The sequence below is a fragment of the Ips typographus genome, linkage group LG1, assembly GCF_016097725.1.
Source record: "Ips typographus isolate SLU linkage group LG1, UJ_Ityp_2.0, whole genome shotgun sequence".
Lineage (NCBI taxonomy): Eukaryota > Metazoa > Arthropoda > Insecta > Coleoptera > Curculionidae > Ips > Ips typographus.
In genome coordinates this window covers 15204726-15226544 of record NC_138422.1, presented here as the reverse complement: position 1 = coordinate 15226544, position 21819 = coordinate 15204726, and the positions used below count along the sequence as shown (strand labels likewise).

General features: G+C 30.9%; 1 protein-coding gene and 1 long non-coding RNA gene across 2 annotated transcripts in view; one reads left to right on the top strand and one right to left on the bottom strand.

Moving 5' to 3' along the window:
• LOC145740189 (protein amalgam-like) overlaps window positions 1-17917 on the bottom strand; it is a 181679-nt gene extending 163762 nt beyond the window's left edge. Inside the window, exon 1 of the mRNA XM_081995555.1 lies at window positions 17300-17917. Coding sequence (XP_081851681.1) covers window positions 17300-17348 — 49 coding nt within the window. The 5' untranslated portion in view covers window positions 17349-17917. The remainder of the gene's footprint in view (window positions 1-17299) is intronic.
• A 2015-nt stretch (window positions 17918-19932) lies between these two features.
• LOC145730471 (uncharacterized) lies at window positions 19933-21315 on the top strand. The gene is made up of 3 exons (XR_014178627.1): window positions 19933-20689; window positions 20768-20950; window positions 20993-21315. It is a non-coding gene; the product is annotated as an uncharacterized LOC145730471 (long non-coding RNA).
• The last annotated feature ends 504 nt before the right edge of the window (window positions 21316-21819 follow it).

Sequence of the window (21819 nt, the reverse complement as noted above, 5' to 3'; positions counted from 1 at the left end):
TGATTACATCATTCTTCATCTCCAAGACCTCGTCAACACTATTTCCACCAAATAATAAGTCGTCGACGTAAAAGTTTTTCAAAATCAGTTCACTCGTTTTTGGATGTGTATCTTTGCATTCAAATGCAAGTTGCGAAAGGCATCTTATCGCTAGGAAAGCAGCTGCTGCTGTCCCATAAGTGACAGTGTGTAGTTTATAAGCTTGAATTAAATCTGAAGGATGATCACGCCATAATATCTTTTGCAACCTTTGTTGAGACTCATCGACTAGCACCTGCCGATACATTTTGGCAATATCGGCAGTGGCAACAATATCATGCAGTCTGAACCGCAATATAATGGAGAATATATCGTCCTGTATGGTTGGCCCTACCATCATGATGTCATTCAGTGATTTACCAGTAGAACTTTTGGCGGAGGCATCGAACACAACTCTCAATCGAGTGGTTGTGCTGGATTCCTTATAAACATCATGATGGGGCAAGTAATAATCACCCTGTTCATCACTGTCAGCTAATGACATGTGACCTAGCTGCAAATATTCGTCAATAAATGACTTATATTCATTATATAAATCAACATTTTTATGCAGTTTTCTTTCTATACTATAGAAACGTTTCAAAGCTTTATCTTTAGTGTACCCTAAACAGTCCAATGATTCCTTGAAAGGCAGCTGAACGATAAATCGCCCTTCAATAGAACGTTTGGTGGTAGAAACAAAATGATTTTCACATAATTGTTCTTCAGTTGATAAGGTTTTTGTTCTGGGGTAATCTTCTATCTCCCAAAATTTTGATAAAGAATTATCCAAATCTGACAATGATAAATTACACAAAAGTGAATGAGATCGTAAAGGCAAAGGTCCAGATATCACCCATCCAAAATGAGTTTTCTGTAGAGTTGGCAAGTCATTTCCCAATTTAATTTGACCTGCGCAAAGAAGATCCCAGAAAATTTGGGCGCCAATCAAAATTTGAATATTACCTGATTCGTTAAAATTAGGATCAGCAAGAAAGCAATTTTTAGGAATATTCAGCTTGCTGGCATCAAAAGAAACATGAGGTATGTTATTAGTAATGCGTTTTATTACTAAGCAAGGAATATTAATCTTGAACGCGTTTAGTCTTGATTCCATTTGTACCGACGCTCTATGAATTATTCTAGAAGTGACCTGACCTATACCATTTATTGTTATATTGGTACTATGTTTTAAAAGTTTTAATGTATCACAAAGGTCTTCTGTAATGAAGTTGGATTCTGACCCACTGTCCAACAATGCTCTGCATTCATGAATTTGACCATTGACATCTGATACTTGAACCAATACAGTGGATAATAGTGTATTGACATGATCATCTCTGCGTGAATGTAAAGAGTTATTAGAAACATTAGCATTTTCAGAGCTTGGGCATTCCTGGGGATCAGAAACCACTTCGTTTCTAGTATTTGAGAAATGCAATAAGGTATTATGTCGCCTTTGACATTTAGAACAAGGTTGGCATTTACAATCCTTAAGGTGATGTCCCCTACGCAAGCAATTTAAACACAATTTTAGTTTAATGACTTCTGCTGATCTATCTTTGGGGTTAAGTTTTAAAAAATCTTTACAATTATATATTAGGTGATCATTTTTGCAAAAGCTACACTTCAATGCTTGACCTGTCGCAGTATACGAACCTCTTGGTCGCCCACGACTTGTTGGCTTAGACGTTTCAGACATACCCAAGGCTTCAAGCAAACGACACTTTTCTTGAAGAAAATCTAGAAACTGCTTAAATGTGGGAAGCTCATTACTGCTATTCGCCGTTTCCCAATCACGCCTGGATGCTGCATCCAACTTATTACTAATTATATGTATTAACAGCGTATCCCAATGGATCACAGGTTGACCTAGAGATTGAAGTGCACGAGTATGTTGTATAACTCCGTCTAATAACTGACGTATGCCTACCTGAGACTCCTCATGCAGACTTTGTAGGTTAAATATAGAACGTACATGATTGCTTACCAATAACGCTTTATTTTCATATCTAGTTTTAAGTAAATCCCAGGCCATTTCATAATTGGCAGCTGACATACCTAAACTTTGCACAACTTGCAAAGCATCTCCCTTTAAAGAAAGTCTTAAATAATGTAATTTCTGAATTTTATCTAAGTTAGAATTTTGGTTAATGATAGAATCAAAACTATCTCGGAAAAACAACCAATCATTATAATTTCCATTAAAACTGGGTAAGCTTAAAGGAGGAAGCTTCAGTGAAACACTTTCATTAGAACCAGTAGATTGTTCAACTGAAGCATTACCTGCATTTACAGGATTATTAATAATATTTGTATTTACTATGTTACTTTCCAAAATGCTATTTGCCAAACCTAGAGCATAATAGTATGTACTTTCAAATGTTTCCGTTTCCGAGTCCATTTCCGACTCGAATTCTTCACTTGAATCAACAAGCATGCAAATTTTAACTTGAATTTCTTCGAATTTTTGTAACAAATCATTAATTTGAGACATTCGAACCCGCAATTGCGCTAAATCACTACTTTCATCAGACATTTGATTGTCCACAAACTTTTGAAAACGAGTCAATGACGATTTAATTTGTTTTTTCTGAGCTTTTAATGCCTTTAACTCGGCCATTGCAAAGAAAACCTGGATTACCTGCCAGAACTAAATAAACAACCACAAAATTTTTTGGCTTAGCTTTTACTAAACACCACAGTACCAAATCAAGCACAGGTACCGTCACAAATTGGAATAATATAAGGAAAAGTGGTAAAAAGGAACGCACTCACCGAACTGCCTCATAAACTCCGGCCGAAACTCCGTATAGTAGGCTGTCTGCGCGCCTGACGTCGGTCGACCTCGACTTGAAATTACGCCGGCGCCGTGCTGATTTACCGCTCTGCCTGCGCCTTGACTAGTTTTCAGCTCTTAAAATCCACTTCTTTCTGGTTATTTGGCTACGAAGGACCATATGTTGCGTACTGAAACGCTAGTTTTCTTGAATTACACTTTATTGAAAGACAAACTGACATTAACTGGTCAAAAAATGGTGCAATAGCACGACAATGTGCGGAGCGCAAAGAAAGGCGACCGCTCACAACGCTGTCTTTCTAAAAGCACACACACGTTTCGTCTCGGGTCTCGACGACGCAGCCGCTTCTTCGTCCCCGGCATCTGCTTCGGCATGGTTGCCAAGTTTCTCCGGTACAAAACGTTTTGATCTATAATACTTTTAGATCAAAATTAATATGTATAACGGGAAACTATATTCGTATGTTAAAGTTTTTAAGAACGAACAAAGTGGGATTTTTGAACTACAAAAACAAATTAAATGGGAAATATTTTCGATATTTTAGTTTACAAAAATCAAATGTTGTCTCGTTTACCTTGAATGAAATGATTTGAGGTAATATGGTCCTAAAACCGTCATTTTCAATATTTTCACAAAAAAATAGTTTTATTATATTATTTTATATTATATTAGTTAAGGTCATTTTCTTTTACCAGTCAGTATAATTTTAATTATAAATCTCATTGTGTTTTTGGTTAGAATCAATAATAAATATGGACCTTATTATGTAACATTTGTGTATAATAGTAATTTTTTTCTTTTTCTTCCTTTATTTCGTTTTCTTTATTTCTTTTTTCTCTTACTTTTTGTCTTGTTTTCTTTTTTTTGGATTCCTGAGAATCATCATTTTTCTTCTTATTTTTACACATTTTTAGTTTTATCATGATTCGTAAATACTTATGTTCTTCACTTTATTTTTATTTCATTCTTGCCTTGAAATTTACTTCTTTTTTACTACTTCTAACCTATCCTAACCTAATCTTTAATTTTTTTAATAATTAATGAATCATAAAAGCACTCGTTTTGACACCTTTCGGTTCTTCTTTTTTATGCTTATAATATTATTATTATTATTATTGTTTTTAAGTTTAATTTAGAGTAATTTTTTAAACTTTTCTATGTTTTTTGCGTCTTACCGGTATATGTAAGAACAAACTATTAGCCTCTTTTTTATTTTTATTTCTAGTTGTTTGCCTTATTTTAGTTTTCTGAAAATTACCCCTGCTTTGTTACTATTATGTGAATTTTTCCAAATTCCTTTATTATGTATCTTAGCGAACCTGATATATGTGATGTTTTTCTAATATCTATTTTCCTTTTCCTTAGTAAATCTTTTCTTAAACTTATTGCTGTTTATCAATTTTTAATTTCTCTTATTTTTCTTCTTACTATATTTTGTTAAATTTTGTTATGATTCCGTATTGTTCCTTTTTTTAAATTAATAAACCCACTTTTTGTAAAACTCAAAATTTAATGAAAATCAACAACAATATGACAAAACACAATCGGCGTATGCATCATGAAAAACTAAAAGTAATAAATCAATCCTTATAGAGATGACAAATGACAGATGACAACCACAATAACACAGTAAACTAGTTATCCATTTGTTATTCGAACAGTCGCTGAAAATGACTTTTAAATTTTAAAAAATTTCTGTTTGAATTGTTGACTTAATGTAAAACATATCATTTAGTATCGTAGATTTAAAAAAAATATGAAATTAAGTCAGAAACAAACAACCAAATGTAACAAATGCCAAAAATACACTGATAAAGGTATACGATGCATTCAACCAAAGTTACACTGGTTTTTGTTAACTTTTTAAGTGTTGTTTTGTATATGTTGTTTTACACATCTATGGGATTTACTTTGACATTTTCCAGTTTTGGAACAGAAGAAAAGACAGTAATGACTCATTACTCACAAGAAATGGGTGTTATTATGTATTTAAAATTGGTGAGTAATAAGCATATATTATTAAACAGTCATATTTTTTTTTAAACTAAAATCCAGTATTATGTGACCGTGTGAATTGAGACACCTTGTATACCGGCCACTCAGAGGTTACTTCCGTATATTTTCCTAGTAACTGTATGCATACGAGATTATTCTTCCGGAAAACTGTGTGCAAGGAAATTGCACTGACCGTTATTCATCTGGAATTTCCCCTGTAGCGATAAACATGAAACAGGAAGTCCATATTTTCGTGGAATCCGTTGCTTTTTATTAAAATTGCAAGTCCGACACGTTGTCCACCTTTCTCCTGCTCTTTGATGTTCTGCAGCTACTCTGGTGAGTTATTTCCAGTCCGGACTCTGTGTCCCTTTTATAAAATAACACATTTCACATGCACGATGTCTTCCGCGAGATTTAATTTTGTTGTACTGTACAAAGGACCAAAACGCAAATATTACTAGGACACAGTTTCCATGTCGTGTCCTGCGGGGCATGTTGTTTTTTATACAAACCTTCTGTGAGTAATAGTTCTATTTGCCTGATCCTGTTGCAGTTTTTCTTAATAGACTGTTTTAAGTTCTGTCGAGAATTTTATAAAACTATATGATCATCATTATCCTAAGAAATTTTTGTAATAAACGTAGAAACGTTCAGTTTTCGTATAATAACAGTTTTCTGATTTTGCAAAAGTAAACAATCTGCAAAATTGGAAACGTGACTTTCTTTACACAAAAACATAAACATTTCTGCTTTAAGCATGTGTTTTCTGCAGGAAAACTTTTCGAATCTAATAAACGGTAATATGCGTAAACATTATATCCAAAACAAAGTTTCATTTTAAGTTGGCAAAACTTTCCTTCCTTCCGGAGGCAATTAGTAAAATTGTATAAATTTACAACTTAAGCGTTATCAGAATGTAGTTTAAGTTCACAGTTGGTTCTTAAGTTAATAAGCAGTAAATTACTGTTGCCACTGATTTGCATGTAAATGTGTTTGTTATTTTCATTCCAAAATCTTTAAAATGTGAAAAGTTCGTGATTAATTTGCGTTAAAAAATGTTACGTACAACACTTTGCAGTTAATCAAATACAGATATGAGTAATTAAAATTTGAAAAATGTTTCTACAAGTATAAATCATATTTTATGATCTGTATCGTTGCAGCTGCCATTTTATTAAATGGAAAATAGGTCGTTAAGAAAGTGTTTTATAGAGTTTGTTATTCTACGAACTCTTTATTTGATAGTTGTAGAGAAAAATAATTTACCAACAAAGAAGGTAGCAATGACAACAACAAAATATTAGTAGTCTTAAAACAGGCCAAGTAAAAACTATTTAGATTCTAGTCAGTATTGTAGAAGATTAAACAGTTTGATCACTACTTTATTACACTTTTCCATGCTTTTGCATGACATTAAACCGAATGAAAACTATTTACATAGTTTCTGTAAGTGTTTGATGACTAAGAAGTTTGAAGACTACTCAAGTCATTATTAAGGTTATTAAAGGAAAATTTTAGATACGTCATTAACAATAGTTACCAAAATTTACATAGTACATAAAAAAGTGTAAGCACTATTTTTAAATTTACTGGCATATCTAGGTATTTTTAGTAATCAAATAAAGCTTATAAACCTTACTTTTTCAATTTTCCCGCAGTTACTCTATGAAAACAAGTTTCTTTAAAAAAGTGTTTTGGCATATAACATTGCTAGTTTGTACGTTTTTTTTATATTCTATGAGTATAAACTGAGTTGAAAGTTAAAAGAACACTATTTAAACATTGTTTCAGACTTTCGTATTACAAAAAGTTTGAACACTACAAATTTGTAATACATCATAAAAATAAACTTTCAAATAAGGTACCTCGGTTATTTAATAAAATTCGAGAAAATATCAAGGGGAATTCCATTTTATAAAAAAGAGCGTTTTTGCTCTAAAAAAGAACATATTATTTCAGAGACTGCTCAATTTTTTCTTTCTTAGGTACAGTCTGTTCCTCCAGTCGTAGAGGTTGGTTCTCTTAGAAAGCTTTTATTTTTTTTATTTACAAGTTTGTTTTGGTAGAAAGTTGTTCTGTGAAAGAGCAGTTCTCAAATATTCCAAAATTCTATTTTTCTTTATCAGCGAAAACACTTGGTTTTTCATAGTACAGTTTATTCCATCAAACTTGCACATTTATCAGGAATCTCAAATGTCTGTGGTTTTCGGCCCAAATAATTTCCCCTTTAAAATAAAGAAGAAAACAACAAAGAAAAAAAACAAGAAGTCAAAAAACCTTTCAATAATTTTTTTTACAGTCACGTGATTACTAAATCGGATTAGCAGCATACGGTTTGACCACTTCTAGAATGTTCAGTCGTAACCAATGCCATCTTCGAGTAAGTGAAAAAGTAGCTTCCACGTGACTATTCAATCAATTTAACAGTTTACAACCACGTGACAGTTTCCAAAATATTTAGTTATTATTTTGAAACTTTTTGGATTATACTTTAGTTGAAAAAAATTAAAATCAGACAGAAAGTACCTAGTAAAATAAAATTTTTAAAGTCTCGTGATTATACAATTTGTTCTAGTGATTAAATTAGTAAGTCAAAAAATTATGAAATTACAATTTTTGAAGTCAAGTGACTGTTTAGTTGGTGACCGTTTTTGTGTTAATGCTTATTCTAAAACTTTCAATTCTTTAAACGGAACATGTTAAAGTATTTTTACAGTCACGTGACTATTAAATCAGTTTAGCAGCATACGGTCACTTGACCGTTTCGAGAATTTTCAGTTGCCATTTTGACATTACTCTAAAAAATCAATTTTAGGTAATAGAGAATTAAGACCGATTGCACAAACGAATTTTTAAGCTCATTTAAGCTAAGTTGCAATTTGCATGTGACAGTTATTATTATTTAATTTTTACAAAATAAGCGTATATAAGAAAATGTTCATTAAAATTACATTGCTAGTCACGTGACTATTTAACTGATCCACAGTTTTTGGTCACGTGTGACTTTTTTCATTAATTTTTAAGTGTTATCTTGATACACTGCTGGAAACTTCGATCCTTATTAGTAGAATTGTCACTAAAAAAACTGTGAAAATAGTAATTTTTATAGTCATGCAACGTCTTTTTTGTAATTGTAATTTAAAAAAATTAAGTTTTTATCAACGGAATGTCTTACAGAATATTTGTTTTCCGAACACCAAAAATTCTGATGGGACTAAAGAATATTGCAAAAGAAGGTTTACCGAAGCTCGAGTAGAAGCTAAATTGCTCAATGTGAATGCAATCTGTATACAAGAATGTATAGGTATTTTATTTTAGTAACATGTTTCAACGAATACTTGTTCAACTAGAAACAGTAATTATATTTTACCAAAACATGAACGTGGAGCCTATTATAATAATTCCATACGTTTTTATAATAAATTACCAATCATATGAAACTGCTCAAACAAAGAAATCAGTTCAAGAATACACAAATAATTTACTCAACGTTTTGTAATTTTTGGCGCTATTTCACTTTACAGAAATAATACATTATTTTGAAATAAACATATTTGTTGTTATTCATCATAATAATATGACAGGGAACATTATTGGAACGTACTGGACATTTAACCAAGTAAAACATATTATAATTCTAGTTTTTTTTAAAATAATATTAGGATTTTTTTCCTTCAGGAAAAAAAATAGAATAAATTTCACATACTAAATTGTAAAAACTTCTCAAAAGTAATTACTTTTGTTTGGTTTTTAAAACTCACGTCCATACAAAACTAAACGTAATTCTGAAACTAATCTGACAAACGTTCACTCACAAAATTGAACGGGCCCGCTCATAGTTCCCAAAAACAAGTGCCCGCGTAAATTTTTAATTAAATAAGTTACTTCCTTTCGGTTCGATAAACATGAATAACGGGTGTTATATAGCAAGCCCCAGCATTCAAATAATTGACTGAAAAAAAAGAGAACGTTAATTTTTTTTGTGTAGGAGCGAACATCAGCGCCCTCGTTTGTTTAATTGAGTTGGTGCAGAGTTGATGGTGAGGCTGCATTTGTTTATTGGATTTAAATTCGAGGCCAAAAATGCGACAAAAAAAATTGAGCCCTGCACTGTACGATCCACGGTTTTATTTCAGTTTGTAATTACGTTAAAAGTAGTTAGTTATATTTTTTGCCCTTTATGTCGAGGCACATGTGGCTTACTGCTCGAATATACTACAGGTAAATTACTGTTTTGTCCTGATGGAATTTATTGGAGCAGTTAAGTAATTATTTGTTTTCATACACGTATATTTAGCAAAAAATATGTTTTTATAGGAAATGACTTGGATTTTTGTAACTAGCTGTTTACTTTTTGATAGTTTTTTTTTTTAATTTGAAAGAGTTTAAGAAAAGCTGAGTTTGGATTTACAAACAGTATGTTGGAGTCTGAAAGAGATAAAAAATATAGGAAAAACACAAAATTTTAAAAGAAAACTGCAATTTTCACAAGTTTAAAAATATCATTTAATTATCGATTGTAGTTTCCATCAATTTGGTGTCTTTTAAATTTTTTTTGTCACTCAGTAAAGTGTGTCAAGTCGGTTCACGATGTTCTTGGAACTACCCTATCCATAAAATAGTTATTTTAGACAATTTTTTTTCGTTGTGAGCTATGACATTGCAAAATCTAAAAATGACATTTTTCAAACGTCGATATTTCGAAAACTATTGAAGATAGTTATAAGTAGAGTCCGGATTAAAAAGCACTAAAGTCGTGAAAAAAAGCGCTTAAAAAGCAAAATTATTTTCTTTAAAAAGCATAAAAATCTGTAAAAAAGCACAAAACTCTTCAGAGATGCAAATTTTTTTTGAGTTTAACTTCTAGAAATTTTTTGAAGATTTCAAATTGCTTTAGAAGCATACGGAAGATTTTATACTGTTTTGAAAACTTTCAAAAGTTTTTTTAACTACTTGAGAGCATTTGGAAGGTTTTTAGACTGTTTAAACAGCATATTGAAGGTTCTGTAATGCTTTAGAGGCATTTGGAATCTCTTACACGGTTCACAAAATTTTTTGAAAGCTTCTAAACTGCTTTAATATCTTCTGGGAGCTTCTAGACTAGTTGAAAAGCGTTTGGAATCTTTTAGACTGTTCTAAATGATTTTGAAAGCTTCTAGACTGTTTTGAAAGACTTCCGACTGCTTTAGAAGCATTTTGAACTTTCTGTAGTGTTTTGAAATTTTTAAAACTACTTTAGAAGCATTGAAGATTCTGGACTGCTTTTAAGACATGTGAATTTAAACTTTTGAAAGCTTTGAAACTGCTTTAGAAGCATACGGAAGCTTTTAGACTGCCTTGAAATTTTTTAAGAGCTTCTAGACTAGTTGAAGGATATTTGGAATCTTTTAGAATGTTCTAAATGCTTTTGGAAGCTTCTAGACTATTTTGAAAGGCTTTAGACTGCTTGAGAAGCATTTTGGAGTTTCTGTAGTGTTTTGAAATCTTTTTAGACTCCTTTAGGATCATTGCTGGTTCTGGACTGCTTTTAAGACATGTGAATTTGAACTTTTGGAAGCTTTTAAACAGCTTTAGAAGCATATGGAAGTTTTTAGACTAGTTAAAGATTATTTGGAAGCCTTTAGAGTGTTCTAAAAGCTTTTGAAAGCTTCTAGACTGTTTTGAAAGACTTCATACTGTTTTAGAAGCATTTTGGAGTTTCTGTAGTGTTTTGAAATCTTTTAGACTACTTTAGGAGCATTGAAGAGTCGGGACTGCTTTTAAGACATGTGAATTTGAACTTTTGAAACTGCTTTAGAAGCATACAGAAGGTTTTAGCCTGCCTTGAAATTTTTTGAGAGCTTCTAGACTAGTTGAAGATTATTCGGAAGACTTTAGCGTGTTTTAAAAGCTTTTAGAAGCTTCTAGCCTGTTTTGGAAGGCTTTAGACATATCTTGGAGTTCCTGTAGTGTTTTAAAACCTTTTTAGACTACTTTAGAAGCATTTGGAAGGTGTTTGGGCAGTTTAGAGAGCCTTGAAGTTTCTGGACTGCCTTGAAGACATTTGAAACCTTGTAGACGGTTTTAGAAGCTGTTAAACTCCTTTAATAGCATACGGAAGCTTTTAGACTGTTCTCAAAGCTTTTAGAAGCTTCTAGGCTGCTTTGTAAGCTTTGCAAGGCATTTTAGAGGTTTTATAGTGTTTTGGAATGTTTTTACATTTTACACTTTATTTACCTCTTCAGAAGTATTTGGAATTCTTTTGGTCAGTTTAAATTTCTAAATTGATACTTATACATTTTGCAACATGTTTTTGTCGTTCAGAAGCCTTCAATATCTCAATATAGCAATTTTTCGTCAAAGCAGTTATTAGTTTAGTTTATTTTTGAAAAAAAGGATTGTTGCTTTTGTTAATAATTATCGATATAGCTGTATTTTATCAAATATGGGTTTGTTCTTAATGCAGTGTAATAATTTTCTGCATTTTAAATGGCTTTTTATCAAATAAAATTTATAAGAATTCTTTTGTTGTCACATTTTTATTTTTATTTTTTTCAATACATGTGATGTCAAACCAAATTGAAATTTGTTGCTTTTTTCTAGGCCAATTGCGCTAAATTAGTTTGCACTTAAAAATTTGTTTATTTTTTTGGTTCAAACAGAAAAAGTGTAGATAATATTAAATAGTATTTCTACATTCACGTGACTGTTTAGTTGGCTTTGTTCATTCTCTTTTGTTTGGTATTACAGTTTTCAGTCACATGAGTAATAAATAGTCTGATGATGTAATTTAGATCTTTCAGCTGGAAGATTTTAAAAATTTCAAGTAACAAACTTTTAAAATATTCTACAGTCACCTGAAAATTTAGTTTTTCAGTCAGTTATCTGGTCTACTTACTATAACTAAACTAATTTTGTTCCTACTTTTTGATGTACATACATTTACCTGGACTAACTTTATAACAATTTTTGGTTGATGGGGTCAGTAACTCGTTGCAAGTAATAAGCCTCCCGGTTGTATGTCGCTTAATATTTGTGATTAAAGTTTACACAGTTCGAGTTGACGTGTTTAACAGTTATTAAAAATTCAAAGCTAGATTGCAAATGTTTTGATGTAAACTGGAAATTGTGTTCAGGCCGGCGTAAATAATTCTATAACGATCCAAACAAATTGGGTCCGAAAACGTTTAGTAGAGAACTGACGAGCGTTCGACACTGAAAACTTTCAAATTATTTTTGTTTGTCGATTTGGAAAGCAGAACGATTTGAGGTTGTTTTCGATAATTAAACCATAACTCGAATACCCCCCTGTTCAATACATTTTTTTATATCATATCAATGAATTTTTCCTGCTCCGAAACTCTATGCCATTTCTCAAAAACCTTTTGATTGTGTATATCACGTTATTTACCGAAATATAAAAGCGAAACCAGCAGATTCGTATTGATGGACATATTACGGAGCACAATAGAGTGTTTTCCAGAGTTCTCCGTTCGGAAAACAAGTTTTTGTTGGTTTACTTAAAGTTTTTCCAGTTTTCATAATAGCGAGCATTTTCTGACAGCGGCTGATATATTGCAATACAGGGCAGTATTATATGGTATTATCGGATTACTTGGGTTTAATGTTCTACTTAGTTCACTATAATGGACTGAATGAAATTCTAGAGTTCAGGATATTTGTGCTGTCTACTTTTCATTTTGTGAAATTTTATATATTACCGCATTACAGCAGTTTTTAGGTTAGCGGAAATTTCCGGGATTGACTGCTTAACAGTTTAGAGCAAATTTGTAAAATGTCCGTTAAATGCATTTTGGTCGTGTTTAGTTGAGTGTGCAAAAACAAAATTGAGTTAGCTTAGTAAGAACCGTTCTTTTAATGGAAACTGAAGTTAGTTAGTAGGGGATTTTCTAGCTATGCACGAAAATGCTTAGCTTTGAAAACGCTTATTTTGTTCACTTGGTAAAGCCGTTTCGAAATTGAATTACATTTTCCAGTAACCCCTGAAAAAGTTCTAAAGTTTCATGCACATAAAGCAGTATTTTAGTAAGTAGTGCGCCACTGTTTTGCACGAAAGCCAATTTTTTGGAGAACCAGAACCAAAATTTATTTTTACGTGACGGATAACAAAAGTGTTTGGTGCACCAAAATTTTATTTTACTGAACATTGGTCCTACTGTAGTTTAAATTAGCAAAACTGCACTACTTTTTTTCATGCTGTAAAATCGGAGCCTAAAACTAAAATACACTGACGTCATATGTCAAATTTGACATGAAGATAGTTTTCTCGAATGGGACGTCTGGTATACAGGGTGGTCCAGTTTTAAATGTCAATAATTCACCAATCGATAGTCCATCAAAAAATAAGTTGACATGCATTATGTCATTTTCCTGAAGAACGCTTCCTAAAGAAAACACAGACCTCCAAAGTTCAGTTAAAAAAATCGTTTTTTTGCCACAACTGTCAGACCGTTGGACCAATTTTGATGAAATTTGGAACAAGTAATTATGAAATGAGTACTCGTTATGTGATGTGAATGACATTCTTCAAAATTGTTTATAGGGGGATAGTATTTATTTTCTACGCTCACTGGATATTATTCAAAATTGACAAAAATGTCTACTTGGGTTATTGTATTTTTTACTTTAAAATGGTTCAAAAGGATTCAAATCTGGTCATCTGTGAGGTTTACAAGTTAATTTTTGACACTGAAAATAGTCAAAAAACAGGATTTTTGGACTAATGTTTACTGGCGTTCAATTTTTTAGACTATAGGTAGTGTAAAACTGATCATTCAATTCAAACTTTTTTTTTTACTCAATTAAACACTGGTAACTGTTGTTTGATTGATTCTGGTGGACTGTATATAGGTAATTAGCTGGTTCCACTTCAATATGAAACTGCTTAGATGCACACAAAAACGGGCTTAGATAGATATTTTGCCATTAACATTTTAGAACTTAAAACAGGATTTTACATTGCACCTTGACAATAATAAAAAACATTATTTTTATGCACGCCGTTTTTCTCTTAAAAACTAGGTTAGGTTTTTTGTAAAAGTCAATACTGTCAGCCGTCAACACCGTCACTGTCAACTCCGCTCTTATACGATTCGTATAAGTTTGGCCATTGGCCGACTTCACTATTAACACTCACAATTTTGTCACCACATGCGCTTGAACAACTGTCTAGTCTAATTCTAAAAATTAGTGTTCAAGACTAATATCGTAGCATTTAATGCCAAAATTGTTTAATTTCACCAATGAAGAGTCTGAAACTTAACTTTTACTATAAAAAATAGTTTAAAATTCGATTTTTCAATCTTAAAGCACAGTGAAGCGTCTAGAAGTCAATTTAATACTGACAAAGCGTAAAATGGCATGTTTAAGCCTATGGAAAATGTAAAAATAGTTTTTCAAGTCTGCTATGTCAAAAACTTGGTGAAGATAACCCTAAAACCCGATTTTCCAAGCTGAAAGCAGTTTTAAAGCCCTACAAATAGTCTAAGTAAAGTTCTAAGAAAATGAAAAGCAAAGTAAAAAAACTTGAAAAGTTAGTCTTCAAGTCAATTTTCATTAATCTAATGTCAATATCCTGTATTTAAGACTGTAAGTCGTATTTTCAAATTATGAAAACTTACTTCGAAGGCAAATACTAAGCTTTTGATGTCACTTTTTATTGGTTCAGTCACTTTTTGATGTCCAAGTCAATTTTTAAAGTTGAAATGTGTGAATTTGTAGTCAAAAATTCTAGATAAAGTATTTTTTAAATTTTCACTACTAAAGTTTTTCAACTTATCTGAAAATTATAACGACTGACTACAAAGATAGTTTTTAAGCCTCTCAAGTCAATTTTCAAGGCTAAAGTCTTTCAATTTGTCTGGAAACTATGAAAACTGGCTACAAATAATTTTTTTAAGCTTCTTAAGTCAATTTTCACCGTTTTCAAGACAATTTTTAAGTTGGGTTGGGTTGTTTTTGAGTCTTTGAACGTAATAACTCAATTAACTGGTAAACAAAGGTTTAAATCAGAATTTTATAAGTGATACTTATTTTGTCAAATTGAACAAGTAAATTAAAAAAAACTGAAACTTTTAAAAAATATCCAGTGACGTAGAGAATAAGGCAGAAAAATTAAAACCATCTTTCTGTATTTACACCACTGGACAGTTTCGACAAACGTCATTAACATCACATAATGAGTATTAATTTCATATGTATTTGTTCTAAATTTGATTAAAATTGCTCCAGCGCTCTAACGGTTATGATAAGAAACCGATTTTTTATGGACTGTATTTTCCTTGAGAAGCATTTTTCAGGAAAATGACATAATGTATGTTAACTTATTTTTTGATGGGCTATCGAATGGTGCATTATTGACATTTAAAACTGGACCACCCTGTATTTTTACTCCATTCAATTGCATTTCTTGTGCTGATTTCAAATATGACTTATAGTGAGCTTAAATTGGAATTATTAATTTTATTATTATTTCCCGTATGAACTCAAAAATCAAATTTTTAAAAGGTCTGTAACTTGAACTAGAATTTAATAAATGCTTTGATTAAAAAATGCAAATTTTTGTAATCGTACATCACTCTCAAACTCATTTTGCACCGGTAAAATGACTAACCAACATCTTCAATTAATTGTTGTTGATATTCCTTAAGTAAAACGCTAAAAAGTTTCATAAAACTTACTAAAAGTTAAATAGATTAGTTGCATTAATCTGGTGATTATATCAAAACCTAGCATAAAGCAGTAACTTTTTATATGATTTTAATAAAGAGGAAACTTAGTGAGAAAGTAACTTTGATAAAACTAATGGCGAAAAACTTGTGCTGTTAAATTCATAGTCAGAGAAAGTTTTTAAATTCCTTACGTTTTTTGTTTCCAGTAGAATTCTTTAAACAAATTCCTTTAATAACTTTTACAAACTTCTACTTTCTTTAGTTTGAATGCTTTTCAAGGTTGTCGTTTAATATGAAATCCAGTCATTCAAGTATTATAGCAATATACAGAGAGTTTGTTAAGTAAAATATTATTAATTGAATTATCAATCAGGGAACAACAGTAGAGTATTAACTATTAGTTGTTTTTTAACCTTCTGATAAATCCACAAGCATGTAATAAAAATTCCAGAACGTCATGCTTTGCTTGTAAATGGTTAAATTACTAAGATATTAGAGTTAAACTGTCAACATTTTTCTTCATGTCAATATGACGTTTTTGCTTAACTGCTCCTAAAAATGGCCGATTATAATTACTTATCAACCATCTTTTGCTGATTTGTCAATCAAAACAAAGACAATTAATGAACTTTCACCATGTTTCGTTCTCATCTCGATTAATGGAGTTAAATTGAGAATGCCAACATATAACACAAAAGAATAATAAATATTTTTAATAAAAAAAGTGATTTGTAGATATTTTGTTACCAATGAAAACAAACATATTATAATCTATTAGGTTTAATAAAAATGTCAGGCAATTAATCGTCTAACCCCATTCCCTCCTGCCAATAAGAACTTAAAAGAATCACTTGAAGAATAAAGTAACAAAATAATGATAACACAAACAAGAGTTAATAAAAAAGAGAACACAAATGGAACAGAATAGATAACACAACAATCTTATTAACACTGAATTAACGTATTAAACATCCAATTTTAAACAATGACATTATTATACGTAAATACGAATTTGATGGTTATAATTATATCTATTGCTGTCATTGCTTTAATTTATTTTTAATAATACAGGGAAGTCTCTCAAGTTAAGAAAAAAAAATAGTTTAAAGGTTAAGGGACTGGTTTTTTTTTGAAAAAGTATCAGGTACATATTTTTAGTAGCAAATTCAAGTATGCCGGGTGGCCCAAAAATAAGTCATAACTACCAATCAACATTTTATTTTATCCAAAATTTTAACGTTGCTATTGACTTTTGATATGCCTTTTTGGATATTAACTGAAAAAATTTTTGGTAATATCTTAACTAACCATTTAGTAAAGAAAAGTATAGTTTTTCATATTATGCATTTTTTTGTTTGATCAAAAATTAAATAAAATTCAAAAATTGTTTTAAAAAAAAGAAAAAATATACCGAGTTAACTTATGCTTCATAATGTTAAGTTTACATGTCTAGCATTAGCGTGAAAATCAGCACATTGGGTAGTTTGTGATTGGTCAAAAAAGCAGCTTTTAGCTTGCTGCTTTTTCTTGACCAATCACAAACAATCAACAGTGTTGCGATTTACGCAAATGCTGCACATGTGGACTTAAAAAATAACGTTGATGTGTTTTGGAAATATATCGCAAAATTCATGTTTAGATACCTTAATATTATAATACATTTTCAAATATTGAATATATTTTGTAATTATATTATTGAAGTACACTTTTACTCCTTTTTTTTAATCTAATTTTTTTTAGTACTAACTATTGCGAATTTCATTACATATTTCCTTTTTTCCAAATTTTTTATAACCTTATTTTTCTATTTACCTTTTAAAATTACAAAAGCAACAATCCACACTAGAAACGACCCCATCATATCCCACTTCAAACTAGTAAGTTTCCAAACCACTTTTAAAATTCGTATATCAGACAACTGTCATAAATATGAATAATCCTGGTCAAACTATCAAATTCTCACCAAATGCCAATAAACATTCAAAGTCACAGTCAACTAAATTGAGTAAGTAATTGAATCATAAATGGCGCAAAAGTGCAAAGTGTTTCAAAACTTTTCGCGGCGAAATTTCCGCGTTTGAGCGCAGAACGGAGAACCGTCCCTAATCTGCTCAAAAAACCTAAACGAACGTCCGCCAAAGACTGACAAAGTCCGCACCGCATTCAACCTACAGCAACAGTTTTTGCGCCTGCGTCTCTAACCCCCTCGAAGACGATAGAGTTTCATATTTTGTCACTGTGTTAAGTGGCTGTTTTGTTTCTGGATGACTTTGCAGTAACCCTCTGTATATATTGCGGTGGGCTCGTGATGTATGGGATTTTAATTGGACGTTTGGGACACCTTTTGGATGCTGGGGTAGGTAATGGATCTTTTTTTTTCGGAGTTCTTGCTCTTGTTTATCTCTAAGAAAAAGTGTCTGTCAAAATAAAATGATAATGTTTGAACCAAAAAAACTAAAAAAACTTACTTTTATAGGAAGTCCATAGGTAGTTTCATTAAGATCCATTGAAACGTTCTCCAAATATTTACAAAAATAGATTTTTTCTAGAAATTTTACCATCATAGCACTTTTCCTAATATAAAAGACCGAAACATTGTCACAGTACCTTTTGATCATTCTGTTTACTGGACACCCTTTACAACCCTAAAAAATATTGCGTGACTATGATCAGTTAATCATTCAATTTTAGGAGAAATCGATACAAAAAATTGATTTGATCTGATCAATTATGCGGCAATAAGAATGAAGATTGGTAGATTAAAAGTGCATTAGACGATAAGCTAACATGCGCTTCTCTATTACCCTGTATACTTGCTTATTTACTATATTATAATGCTCCTGTTTAATATAAATAGCCTTCAAAGGCAAGAGATTCTTATCCATTATAAGCTGGTAGACTAGAGCAAGGTTTTTTCAACTAAGCTAATACAGTGCGATACACAATATTATGCTAGGCAACCATTTAGAATGTTTCAATTTTTTTGTTTATAAGACATAAGAATTAAAAACATATTTTTGTAATATTAGTGTAAAAATTTGCCGCAAAAAATGTATAAATTTCAGTTGTACGCTGAAAATGAAAATAAAATGGAATGACGAAACAATGTACTAAAAAGGGGTAAATGGTTTTGACTAAGAGAACAGATATTACCTTTCTATTGCATTTTTAGGTCATCTCGGTTTACTTTAATTTTTTTTTATTATTTATTCATCTCAACGATGTTTTAAGAGTGAAAAGAACGACTTTTTTACTCTTAGAGTGAGGTTTGTTGATCAATCAATCGAAACTATTTTACAGTCTATTTTTTCTACGATTAAAGGAGAAAATCAAAGTAAAATGGAATAACGTAGCAACAACTTATCTTTGAGCAGCACTGAACTGAAGCTTTTACCCTTATTACTGGTAAACCTTAATAAAATATAGGTATATGAGTTTAAACAAGGTCGTTTTGAATTTTGAAATATTAACAAAAACGTGTTTTTTTCTGAACTTCAGTTGATTTTTAAACATTTTATTCTAAGCTTCTCAAGCAATTTTAAAGTTGCAATATGTCAAAAATACGAACAATTTTATATAAAATTTAATATCTCGTTTAAGTACATTTTTTTTAAAGTGCATTTTTGGGAAATTTTTATTTTGCTCCATAAGTGTTTTTGACTCAATAACTCGGTAAAGTGAGGAGCTAGAGAGGCGAGTTTTGGTTCATTTTGTAGTATTTTTTATCCTCTTTCTAATGGCGTTTTAGTGAAATCTATAAGAGTTCAAATAAAAAAGTTACAACCTTTCAAAAACTGAAAAAATGACAGTTTTGGTAAAAAGTGCATTTTTTGCAAATTTTTATTTTGCTCTATAAGGGTTCCAATGCACAGCAAAGAGTATATTTATACCAAAGGACCTCAAATTAGGTGAAATAACTATTTTGAACTTTTTTATTTTTTTAACTTGAAATAAAATCTTCCAGCAATAGAATAACATAATAACAAATAAAATTAACTACATATTTGCTCAATTTTGAAAATGACTGTGGCGTTTATGCATAGCCTTTTGATGACTCTTAATTTTTATTTAAAATCATGTATTGGTAATTCTAGGATTAATTTGCTTTTTCTTCAAAGCTCTGTCACGACAACCTTGAAACTAAACTTCCATCTACATATGTATTTCAATTTAAAAATATTGCATTTTTCCTCAAAATCAAAATACTAACATTTTTCCTAAAAAAATAAATATAAACAAGATGAAAAAAATAACAATTTTCTATATTTCAGTTTTTTTTTCTTTCTGCCACTACTTTTTTTGCTTAATATCTTATCAACCTTATTAAAATAACTTTTTCCATTAAAACAAAGTTGGTCTGCACACTTTTTTAGAACGTTGCATATATTCTAAATTTTAACAGTGTGTCATGAAAAACTGAGTCAACTTTTAGTAAATCATAACTTAAATATTTGCATTAAGCTTTATCGCTTTGCATATAATACCTTCATCGACTGGGGAAAGATTATGAGACAGGTTTTCTCATTAATTACCTTGAACTTTTGGACGCTTTTCTTACCCTAAAATATCTTTCAAGCCACCGATAATTTATAAATTTTGTAAGAACAGTCAAGAATTGTTTGTGACAGCTATTGCTGTTTTTATTCTGAGAAGATAAGTTTGGTCCATTTTTCCCGTGGCTGTTACGTCATCATTTGCCTTTCTTGTCTATTACATGCGTTCCCATCGCGATAGAATTTTGACGTCATCTAGTCACGTCGGCAATGAATCAGGACGACAAGGCTCGGAAAATCGGCCGCCATTGTTGACAAAAATTAAACAAAGAGACATTTTTTATTTTTGATGTAAATTTTACAATATTTTAAGGAGTATTTTGATTTAACTTGTTTTTAACTGCGATACTACGTATGAGACTAGATAATGTGCGTGTTTTGGTAGTCAGTTTTGAAAATTCCACCTTCTTAATACACTTTACAACTATCAAGGGGCCCAGTGAAACATTCTGAAGGAACTAGAGTTTGTGGAACAGAAAAGGATGCCTTTTCTAATAGAAAACACTGTCACAATGAAACAGCCCATATATTTACTTACTCCCAAGAAGAGTTTTTACAAGAACACTACAAAAACCAAGTTTATTCAAGCCAGTGGTTCTCAAAGAAACATGGATATAGAGTAAAGGTGTATTTAGCAGAAGCTGACAAGGTGATTTACCTAATACTATAAAAAGGACTCTGGTAGAGGTATTAATGAGCTGCTAATACTAAATAGCTTATGTTTCAGGTACCTTTATTTGCCTAATCTGGAGTTTACTTATCATGCTTTGAAAGGGTCCAAATTTAAAAAGTCCCATTATCAATTGCTCTAAAAGACTCTAAACAAAAGGTGTTTGAAGCTATGGTTATAATGGTGTTGTCAAAATCCATATGCAGAGTGTTGAAAAAACAAATTTCTAATAAGTTTCAAGTAATATTAGAAAGATACAAATCAAATGCCATTATTTTGCAGAATTAGCCCTTATAAATTTTGCCGTATCTTCTCGACTATAAGGCTAGAAACAGATGGTGCTACTGTTAAATACTTTTCCATCAGATAGTAGGTTAAATTACTATTTTAATTGTATTATTTACACATTATGAAATATACAAATAAAATCTTTAAAAAGTACAGTCAAGTTTCTTTTTTATCTAAGAAGTCTAGTTTTCTTCATAAACAATCATAAAATTAGATAATTTCTTTAACTGAGGTACCTACCTGCTCTTACAATAAATTGAACTGAAATTGAAAAAACATGTTAAATAAATCACACAACAAAACCAAATTGATATGTATTTAATGCTGAGTAAATTTACAAAAGGAAATAAATAAGCAATCTATATCACAAAACCAAGAAGCACGTTCTTAAAACTTAAAACACCAACAATTCTGTTATAAATTGAAACACTGCTTTAGGATTTAATAGTCCCCAGGATACACACATTGCCTTTCCTTTCTTGCAAATTTTATGGAATAATTCTTGAAACGTTGGTATTGGGCTGTTAATGACTCGTTTGAATGCACCTATCTGTGATGTTCTTTCCAGATAATTTAAATTGAATGTGGTTGTTGTTCCCAAGCCAAGGTTTGATTGGAACTTTCGGCCTTTGTTTACCACCAAATGTTGCAAGTTTTCCAGTTTGGTGAAGAAAAATCTTAAATTCTACGAAGGTCTCGCAATAACAACACTAATTAATAAACTTAAACAACCCTAAATTAAGTTTTTATTTCTTCCGTTTGTAGTTTTTGGTGTTTTTCAACTTTTTAAAATTCATAACCTCAAAATGTTGTTTAGAATG